The 11,659-nt window shown below is 33.0% G+C and overlaps 1 protein-coding gene across 1 annotated transcript in view; it reads left to right on the top strand.

Moving 5' to 3' along the window:
* The window catches only part of LOC111639933 (multidrug resistance-associated protein 4-like), a 70,357-nt gene extending 62,469 nt beyond the window's left edge, over positions 1-7,888 (top strand). The window contains exons 19-24 of the mRNA XM_023385895.1: positions 548-745; positions 842-997; positions 1,143-1,232; positions 1,341-1,513; positions 6,700-6,805; positions 6,872-7,888. Of these exons, the coding sequence (XP_023241663.1) occupies positions 548-745; positions 842-997; positions 1,143-1,232; positions 1,341-1,513; positions 6,700-6,805; positions 6,872-7,048 (900 nt within the window). The 3' untranslated portion in view covers positions 7,049-7,888. The remainder of the gene's footprint in view (positions 1-547; positions 746-841; positions 998-1,142; positions 1,233-1,340; positions 1,514-6,699; positions 6,806-6,871) is intronic.
* The last annotated feature ends 3,771 nt before the right edge of the window (positions 7,889-11,659 follow it).

Consider the following 11,659-nt stretch of genomic DNA (forward strand, 5'->3'; position numbering starts at 1 on the left):
CCCATTACTGTTGCCCCTATACCAGGGGCAACTTTAATAAAAATAATTAAAATAATTACAACTTTACAAAAAGAGAGAAGTTGCCGATCTTGCCCCTATACCCGGGGCAACTTCGTCAATTTCCCTCTTCTTGTAAAGTTGTAATTATTTTAATTATTTTTATTTCCAAACTGATTTTAACCAGTTCTATAGTAAGGTAACATTCCAATAGACAATATGCAAAGCTTTTTTTTCAGTTTACAGCAGTATTTATTTCATAAAAATTTAAGTAAAGCTTAACATGCCGATCTTGCCCCGGTCTCCCCTATATGTCAGTGGAACAAATGGAGTGAGCTTTGAGAGTTCCACGATCATTGGAGACTGTCTATACGCGGGTTACCTAAACAAGCCTATATGTATCTTTGTCCAAGAAATTTTTGGATGAAATACAAACCGCCCAACTTCAAAATCGCATAAACATAATCCGCATAAAAAGAGACCTTACAGTATCTTGTTACGTCAACTAGTTTCATAATTTATATTATTTCATAAAAAATCAATTTTCCAGATGAACTCGGTAAAGCGCATTTTGAAATACAGCAAATTGAAATCGGAAGCATCGTACGAAAGTTCGCCCGAAAATCGACCACCCTCAGAATGGCCCCAAAGAGGAGAAATTCATTTTGATAATGTTTCTTTACAATACTCCGAGGATAAAAATATCGTTTTAAAAAATTTAACATTTCGTATTCACTCTGGAGAAAAGGTAAAACGTCTGAAAATCAGAGAACTATTGCTAATAATTACTGTGTAAAATGATTTCTTTTTTTATTAATATATAATCTATATTTACTAATTGCAGATAGGAATTGTTGGGAGAACAGGAGCAGGTAAGAGTTCTATAATTGCTTCGATATTTCGCATGACAGAGCCAATAGGAACAATCACCATCGATGGAGTCGATACTAAGGATATCGGTCTTCGGGATCTTCGTAGTAAAATATCCATCATTCCTCAAGTAAGTAAGAACTAATTCAATCAGAATAATTATTAGTTAATTATTTTTATATTTATTTACGATAAAGTTGTTTTTTTTTCTTATATGAAATTAACGTTTTTTAAAAATAATGGTAAAAAATCGATTATCGTGGCATATTTTTTAGGATCCGATGTTGTTTACCGGTCCCCTTCGAAGGAACATCGATCCCTTTAATGAATATTCGGATGAAACTCTGTGGAAAGTCTTAGAAGAGGTTAGAATTAAATAAATATTTCAATTTGCTCCTTGATTTTCATTCTAATTTTTTTAACTATTAAACTTAATTAACTTGTATTTACTTTCAAAAACATCTCAATTAAAGGTACAGTTAAAAGATGTTATTAATAAATTACCTGGAGGATTGGATACGCATTTAACGGAAGGAGGACGAAATTTCAGTGTGGGAGAAAGACAGTTAATTTGTCTGGCCAGAACCATTCTTCTCCGGAATAAAATTGTCGTCATGGACGAAGCGACGTCCAATATTGATAAAAGGTTAGAACACTTGAAATCAAAAATATTATTTAATTTCAGTGATACATGTTATATGTTTGTAATTTGTGGTATGTAGACAATGGTTATAGCTTTTTGCAAACTGTTAGTCATCTGTGCTACTCACTTTGTGTTTCGGGTTGTAATCTTTTGAAATATTATTGTTAAATATGGAGTTATTTCGCTTACAATTCTTTTTAAATTGAAAGTTTATATGTAAATCGTGAAATTAAGCATAAATATCTGCCAACCGGGTCGTAATATATCATTTTCCATCTTTATCTTGCAGAACGGCAGTAAAGTATTTTAGCATAGATTTGTAAGATTTCTAGTTTTTACGGTGATAAGATCGATATTAAGTCAGTATTAAGAGGATCGATTTTCAGGGTGCTTAAATCTACAACCCACACTCTGGGAATTGAAAGCAAATATTATGTGCTATAAATCGAAAATAAGTTTTATTTCGTTTTTTTCGGTTGTTACTATTGTGGATTAGCGAAATCAGAACGAGTGCAAAGAAAAGGTTCTTTTCTTGTTTTAAAAGCAAAAAACACTAAATTTGATAAAGCTCTAAATTGAGATTTATAATATAAAAAGCTCGTTACACCCATCGTTACCCGGGCAAAAAATAAGAGCAAAGATTAAGATTATTAGATTATTTCATTTTCTAGCATCATAAATTATATTGTTGGTATTAATTAGCCTTGTTTTTCATATTCAGAGTTGTAAAAATGAGATCGCTTTTATCATAGTTTCTTATGATTGTGTATATGAAACTTGATATTTTTCATTCCATTTTGTTTTTGTGCATCACAATATTTTTCCTCTGTTGTATATTTTGCTATTGTAGACACTTCAAACCTACGCTGCAAGTCAATAGTTAAAAGTCACAAAACGTTGAATGGAATTTTAATGAAGATACAGCTAATTTTGTATGACTGTTACAGATCTACACTGATGTAGAAGGAAATTAATTGAGTTGTTTGATGTGCGAAATAGTTTATTCCAATATAACAGGTTCAATTCACATACGTGTGGATCACATACTACCCATCACAGTATCATAGCAAGCGATCGCGTTCCTGCGAGCATTGCACTGACTTAAAATAGCTAGCCGCTAGCTGCCAATGTAAAAACACACACAAATGATAAAAGAGTGTACAGTACGTGCAGAAATAGTGGGTTACGCGATGAGTCACTGGGATGATTTTTCGATAATGTCACATAATAGTGATGGAAATAATTATAGCAGTTCTGTCGAATACTTCGACGATATGTCGCGATTTCATACTTATGGAGGTTTATGCGAGTTAGTAGCAGCGGGACAAATATTTCTGTTAACTTTCGAAGTTTTCTACAATGGTGAGCTGTATGAGAAATTTGGTGTAGAATGAAACTTTGTGAAGCGACTGCGTTTTAGTTCTATGCAAGACCTGTCTCATGGACATTTTGATGTTTATTTGCCTTATCAAGATGAATTGTCAACATCCATTTTTAATTCAGTTAACTCTGATAGAACAACCAGCTTTGAGAAACTTACTAAAAAACGTCGTGCTAGATTTACGAACACAATTAGAAAAAAGCTCTTACAAGCTGCTACTAAATACCAACAAAAGAATCCAGATGTTCACAGAGCAGCAGCAGCTAAATACAAACAAAATCATCCAGAGGTTCACAGAGCAGTCGTTCGTAGATATGAGCATAAAAATCGAGGAAAACGAACGGAAAGGCGATTGCTTCCATGGAAGGTTAAAACTTTTTCCGGGATGAAATATGACCCAAAGATAGCTTATGAAACCGATAAATTAGTATTCCTGGGCACTATGAGTTATAAATGCGTACACTGTAACGCCCTCAAGTTTAAGGAAGAAGCACCTGGTATGTGCTGTAGCGCCGGTAAAGTGCAGCTTCCAGCTTTTTTTCCTCTACCTAAGCCGCTTAATAGTTTACTCATGGGCATGCATCCTGAGCACATTCATTTTATGCACCATATTAGGAAATATAATGCTTGCTTCCAAATGACGTCATTTGGAGCGAAACAAGTTATAGAAGATGGGTTCATGCCTACTTTCAATGTACAGGGACAGATGTATCACTTAGCTGGTAGTCTACAACCTTTACCTCAAAAAACCCCTCGACTCTTACAAATATATTTTGTTGGAGACGATGAGAGAGAGGCAAGTTTAAGATGCAGCATCTTCCCTGATGTGAAAAAGAGTCTGATAAAACAATTACATGAGATGTTGCACTACTATAACCCATACTTAAAAGATTTAAAAACTACTCTTTAAAAAGTACCTCACAATTGTAAAAACTTAGAAGTTGTAATTCTCGCTGATAGGAAACCAGCCAATGCTGATAGAGGTCGTTTTAATGCACCAACGGCAAGCTAAGTAGCTCTGGTCATAGTTAGACAGCAGTTTGAAAAACGAGATATTGTATTACAAAGTCATGACAACAAGTTACAACGTATTAGTGAAGTTCACCGTTCGTACGATGCATTGCATTACCCGATACTTTCCTGTCGTGGTGAGGATGATTACTCCATTCACATCTCCCACATTGACCCGAAAACAAAGTTACCTCTTCAAAAACCGTTTCTGCAATGAACTTTTATTCTTACCGCATCATGATCAGACAAACGGAAATCAACCATTTATTATATTGTCGATCTCTCTTCAGTCAATACTTAGTTAATATGTACGCAAAAATTGAGACAGAGCGATTAAATTTTATCAGAAACAACTAGGCGCAACTCTGAGTCGATAGTTACATACATCTCAGAGATGCTATAGGAATACAAGATACTGATGTCGCTCCGCTTGGTCAGATGATCGTGCTTCCGTCATCTTTCACTGGGTCACCACGATATATGCATGAAAAGACTCAAGACGCCATGACATACGTCAGCTATTACGGTCGTCCTGATTTATTCATTACATTTACATGTAATTCTCGATGGAATGATATTAAAAATGCATTACTATCTGTACAAAAGCCTCATGATCGTCATGATATCATTGCTAGGGCATTTCACTTAAAAGTTAAGGCATTAATGACATTGCTAACAAAGGAGAATTTGTTTGGAGACGTGATTTGTTTTATATATTCTGTCAAATGGCAAAAGCGTGGTTTGCCTCATATACACATTTTGTTGTGGCTACAGCAACGTATTTCTCCAGATAAATTAGATAGTGTTATTTGTGCAGAGATACCAGACCCTGCGAAAGATCATCTCCTTCATAAAATTATAAAAGGCAATATACTACACGGGCCTTGCGGTAATTTAAATAACAGATCACCCTGTATGATAAAAAGTAGCTGCACTAAGAAGTTTCCTCGACCTCTCCTTCAAAAAACTCAAACAGGAGAAGACGGATACCCAAAGTATCGACGAAGTGCCCCAGGAGACGGTGGTTTCACCGTTGAAATCAATGGTATGACCCTTGATAACAGTTGGGTAGTGCCATATAATCCCGTGTTTTCACGTACTTTCGGTGCTCATATTAACGTGGACTACTGTAACTCTGTAAAATCTATAAAATACATATGTAAATATGTCAATAAAGGGAGTGATCAAGCAACATTTGGTCTTAAAAATGAAAAGGATGAAGTCGAATTCTATGAAAGTGGGCGATACATCAGCAGCTTCGAGGCTGTATGGAGAATTCTGGCTTTACCTATCCATGAGAGGTTCCCTCCAGTTTTTCATCTCACTGTGCATTTGGAAAATGGCCAGCGAGTCTATTTTAACCCAAATGACGCCAATCACTTAACAAATATTGTTAACAATCCAGTAAAAACTACTTACAGCATTTTTTGACTCATGCAAAACCAATAATTTGCAGAAACACTTCATTATGTTGAAGTTCCTTCTTTCTATGTATGGAAAGATAACAGAATTGAAAGAAGAAAACGTGGTAATGACGTCGATGGCTGGCCGGGAGTAAAAAAAATCAGACTTATAGTGCTTTCACGTACTTTCAGTTCAGCAAAACCTCTGCTAGGCCTTATTTTCAGAGGATGTCTTATTTTCGGGGGAAACACTCGGTACTTCACGGTAGTGAAGTACCGAGAGAGGGCTAGTTATATCAAATTGCAAAATCCTCGCGGGCAAAGCCTCGGGTAACAGCTAGTACCAGTATAAAACACAAAACACATGAAAATGGTAAAATTTACTTAAAAATGCCAATATTTAGAAAGGTTTTTTTACAAACAGTGACCAATTAGCATATCGGTGTTGTGTACTTGTTCATAGCATGGGCAAATTCTCTGGGCTTGCTTAGCATGCGCCGCATGCTTAAGAGAGAGTTTTGGCTGTCAATATACTTTTTATATGAGAACAAATATGCGAACAATAATTTATTATAACATGTACAGTACTTCTCTAACCATCACTTCAGTATGTCATACAAAACAAGGGATATTGCTCTAAAGACGCAAGCTCCATCGCTTATAATTGGAACGATGGTGTGGGGCATCATAACATCATTTATATTTGTTATTTCAACAACCAGTTATTATGTAATTTATAACAATCTAAATGTATAAAATTATTGCGTTAAACATACCCCTTATCAGTGAGAATCTTCTAATTCAATCGAACGTTTTCAATCTGAGCAAGTTTATAAAGCGTTTGCAATTGTTCAATGATCGAACAAATATGTAGTAACAAATTTGAATTTAAAACGGTTCGAACATTCGGTTAAAAAATCGTAATACGTAAATATTTTACATTTGGAAATTAAGTTATTATCACCAGAAGCAAAAAATCACATCTAAAATAGTACAGATGAAGCCATTCTTCCGGCTAAACCTTAATAATCTTTCTCTACCACCCCGCTGGGGAATTTAGAAAAATTCCTTCTTAGTGTCCATTCTCATGGCATACCCTACTAAAACGCAGTTAAAAACAAAAAATCGCATCTAAAATAGTAGAGTAGAAGCCGTTTTTCCGATTAAGACTTAATCCTCTCCCTCTCCATCCCCCGCGAGGAAATTTCGAAAAATCCCCTCTTAGTGTGCGTTTTCATGACGTACCCTAACTGTGTAAAAAATTTTACTTCTAGATTTAGCGGTTTGCTCTGGGCGATGATGAATCAGTGAGTGAGTCAGTCAGGACAAGCAATTTTATATATATGGATTAATATTTTCGAACACGATGTATATTTTCTTTATTTTATATCAAGGACCGATTGCTGTCTACAGAAAATAATTCGAGAGAGATTCGAGTCTTGTACAGTGTTGACAATAGCCCACAGATTACACACAATTATCGATTCCGATAGAGTTCTGGTAAGATTATTTTTTTTATTAATATGAAAATAAATGTTTTCTTAATTAGGCATTTTAAATTTTTAGGTACTAGATGTAGGAAAATTACAAGAATTTGACTCGCCGTATGCCTTACTGAAGAACGTAAATGGTATATTTTATAATTTGGCAAAGAAGACGGGAGTAACTTCAATGAATGAGTTATTGAAAATTGCCAAAGATAAATATTACGCTAAAGAAAGTGTCGAACAAACAAAACTATAAAACAGTCGATTGTTTTTAATATACATCCATTTTTTCAGGTCTGTTATTATGTGTTTTTTAAATATATTGTTTTTAGAGACATTGTGTCAAGTAGTATTTCCGCACATCAAGTAAAACATAAAATCGGTAATGTCTGAACATTTGTGAGTTAATGAGTGAGGTAATCTAGTTTTTCAAGTGATGTCCAAAATATTTAACAAACGTCTAAAAAATTAATTAAATTAATAGAGTGTTTATTGTCTAAAAATATTTTGTGATTCTCTAACTTTTTGTTACTCAAGCAAATGCATTAGTGCTGTGAATAAATGTGAACCACTAAATATAATTTTTTGTAATATTTCATTATTTTTCAAAATGTTTAACTTAATATTACTTATTTCTGAATTTAATTTGTTTTTAACTAACTTGGTTCATTTAAATGCTAAACAGTACTGTGTCACTGTTGGTCTCAAGATGGCATCAACGCGTTAGAGTAACCATATTCTGCTAATATAGGGCTCTACGTGATATGCTCCTACTGTGCCCTCTATATATTCAAAATTTTGAATATCGGCTGCCAGAGCCGGAGAAAGAGAAAGCAGTCGGGATTTCTTTCTGTATCTCTAAAATACTTCAACTCACTTGCAAAAATTGATGTATTACTTGCTCATTTTAAATTAAGTCGGATAAATTTACAAAAATATCCGAATTATACGTATCATTTATTGCAGTATTATAAATGAAATAAAACGAGCAAATAAAATTGCAATATTAAATATTATCTGAGAACAAGAAACTAATTTTGTCACCAAACAGTATAATACGAAAACAATTGACTAATTACTAAATGGGATTTTCCATGTCCGATGGCGGTAAATAAAACTAATGAAACTGCGAAAGATTTTGTATAATAGACTGAAGTGGATAATACAGTTTAGTAATTTACTGTATTTTCCTACATTTTAATTGGTGTTTATCAACTTTTTTCCTGGCCTGATAATAGGATGTCTTATACGCCATCAAGAACGGTATAAAAATAAATACATAAATATGCAAATGATAAAAACATGAGCAAAAATGCTCAAAACACGAAAGATTCCGTACAGGTGTTTGAAATTCTAAAATACGAATTATAATCCGCTTATTATTCTGATTTCATTACTCAATTATGTCGATAACATTAATCGAACTAATATAAAGTGCAAAGCAGTGAGATTCGTAGTTTTATCGAGTCCGAATTTAAACGGGAAATTTAAAACAATTTAGAAAAAACTGCACGCAAACAGCATTGGATGACAACATCCAGTTGTTTGTTTCTTTGTCTTTAGAAATAGAAAATATTTGAAATAGAAATAATAATAATAGAAATATATTATTCTTCTAATCACCTTAAACCCAGGCAACCGCAATTACACAGTGAGTTTGTATGGCTCGTTTCTTTTCACACAAAACGAATTCAATAAATATTTATTATTTATTGTATGTAACAAATATAAATAATGTATTATAATAAAATTATTATTAATATAAAAAACAAAATTGGCGAATCTAAAACGTTTAATTGTAGACCCAGATAGCGATACAACGAACTTTTTCTGGGTTCTTTTTAATGAGGGGTGAAGCCATTTCCAGTGACGTGATCATACATCGTCAAGTTTTCTTCCGACAAGAAAAATAAACACGGAATCGGTTTCTCTTTCAATCGATTAATCGTTTCATAACATTTATGAATGTTGAAAGACGAAAACCTTAATGTTGCAATATTGATATAATTTGTTTAAGTATTTGAAATTCATATTGGTATGTTTGAACATTTGCAAAGTTATTATTTATAGTAAAAGTTGTTAAAATTTTTAATGCACATTTGCTAGTTTCCACACGAATATCATTGAGTAAGGCAAGTCGGTAGATCGTAATCCTGACTAACAAACGCAAAAATGATGAAAATAGATTGATGAAAACGGCTGTGTATATTGGGATTGGCTTTCAAGGAACGCGCTCTTGGAGGGTGTTTTGTACTAAACTAGACCCTATATACGTTTTACACGCATGAAGAATAGTTACAGAATATCATCCTGGAGCAGAATTTAATATGAAATTGGCAAAGTAAATAATCCTTCCAATGCACTGGTCGGTTTATTCACTTTGACAATCTATCTACTCTTTTTAGTCCGTATCTTGTTCTACTAAATCTCTTTATATTTGCATTACATACATGAATTTTTTTCCGTTCATTTTATCTTCTTACATTTTTCAATTCTAGTTTTCAATTTCCACTATTTCCAATCTTCTACCCCTAATAAACATACATATTGTATTTATTACATACAGCTGTTTTAGTACATAATATACTGTAACTGATAATTGTTCTCTGCAGCTTTTTTTATAACAAATATCATTTGCTGTAAAATACATGTCAAAAGTTTATAAAGCTACGTGCTAATATATTCCTGATATAATATATTCAAAACATAATACATTTTAGTGAGGACTCGTGTGACTGGAATACGAAATTTTATTGTAATTTCAATATACTATCGATTCATTAATTCAAAGGAAATCCCGGTCACGAAAAATAATGACGATACTCTAATTAAAATTTAAGTAGTTATAAAAATGAACTTTTTCAATATATTTTATTGATACTCGTACCAATTGATACAACATCAAATTTTTCAGTGAAATAGCGTAGCTGCAAGGAATTGAGGTAAAATTTTATTATGACAATATATTCTATTTTGACACGTTACTAATGCTATTTTCGTAGTATCAGTTGTTCTACTTTATTTAACGTACCTTTATTTGTAACTTCAGTCATAGAAATAAAAATTTGTGCCATTTGTCGAAGTAAAATCTCGGATTTATGCAGGTAAAGACGACGTTTATTTGAAGTATCCTATAATTGACATTAAATAGATAATTTGCTGCAAAGAATATTATTTATTCATCGAATACTTAGCCTAGCAATTCAGGAGGATGGAGAATGTGCTGTAACTTGGAAAAGTTGCAGTATACAAAGTTGCTCGTAAATAATCGTTTACTTCCTATTTTTGTTTTCTTATCTACATAATTACACTTTTTTAAATCGTTGTTTTTGTTGTGTATGTCTAGCACGAATTCCATTCCCATTGCATTTTGTGTAGGCGAAAGAGAAAACAAATTTGTCCTTTAGATAACCGAGAATGGCACTTTAAGTTCATGTTATTTAATTCGAAACAATGTAAAGTTTAACACTGTATTAATATAACATTTACTCTTGTATGAGGTGCGTGTGGTCAACTCCCTGTATTTGGACAAGTGACAATGTGTAATGTGCCAGCCGATTTTGTATTATCTACAAGGACAAAGTTCGAAAAAAAACAAAAAAGCAGTTTTAGTCTTAAAAAACTTTTCGTTTTAACCTGTTAGATAAATAAATATTGATTAAGAATGAAAACATTTCATTTATATTCTCTATTTTTAGAATCAAGAAAGTTTTAAATATAGTGGTTTCATTTTTCCTTTATTAACTTTGTTTTATTTGTTTTTTATTAATGTGGCCTTACGTTTTAATCTGTGTTAAATTAGTTAACGAGTAAATATTTTTTATAATATTCGTGACTGTTTACTGAAGCAGAGGACCACTTGCAACAACTGTAGACTCAGATGCTGCATGTAGTCATACGGCACCTGTATGCCTTCGTGTATTCATGGTGTATTCACGTTAGAGGTTGCCCAACAAGGTATTGGAGCTTTCTTTCGTTTATACTTTTCCCTGCAATAAATGATTCTTTTGCTATCATTTTGTAATTACTCACTTATATACTGTTACACTCAGACGTGTATAATATCGTTCTATTCTGATAACTCCTAGCTTGTGTGCTAATTTTGATGGCAATGGTTGTACAAAATGTCTACGCAAAAAGTTACGAAGCTTTCCTGGCTGTTAAAGATTTTACATTTAAAATAACTTTTTTATTATTGATTATAATAAAATTGCTATCAGGAGTATTTTTACAGTAGAGACAAAATTTAAACCATGATGTAAGTGCGAATTACTATTAAAATTTTTATTAAGTTTCACTCTACTCGAGATATAAGACAAGACCTTCTCACTACTTCTTATGTTCTTCAACTTTGACCTTCAAAATTTAGTAGTGTCAACGCTCCTTATGAACAACTTACCTAAGAAACTGCTTTTATTTATCTATTTCAACGGTTATACTTAACAAAAGGAAAGTCTGGCGATCAGACAAAAAAGTAGCCCTCAAGATTATTACATGTTTGACATAGTAAGCCTTAAAACGCCAGAAATTCAAAAATTTCAGGGATTTTTTTCTGTATGGATGAATGTTACTCTGTTTGAGGGGCAAGATTTTGTTTATCTTGTTTGGAGCTTATTATCTTCTGGGTCTTTTGATGTAATTTCTGAAATTTTGCAGGGTGGTTTGTCACTAAGGGGATCGAACGTGTTAAATTTTGATGCTTAAACGTCTAGGGCAGTGTTTTTTTAACCAGGGTGCCGCAACACCTTAGGGTGTCATGGCGCCACGATTGGGGTGTTGCAAAGTTTAGGGCCTTTAAACAATTTCTTGGAAATTTACTTAAGTATAGTTTAAGATAACTCATTATCAGTTCTATTTTGCTAAGAGA

This window comes from Centruroides sculpturatus, unplaced genomic scaffold (assembly GCF_000671375.1).
Source record: "Centruroides sculpturatus isolate CEXI.00-Female unplaced genomic scaffold, Cexi_2.0 scaffold1169, whole genome shotgun sequence".
Taxonomy (NCBI): domain Eukaryota; kingdom Metazoa; phylum Arthropoda; class Arachnida; order Scorpiones; family Buthidae; genus Centruroides; species Centruroides sculpturatus.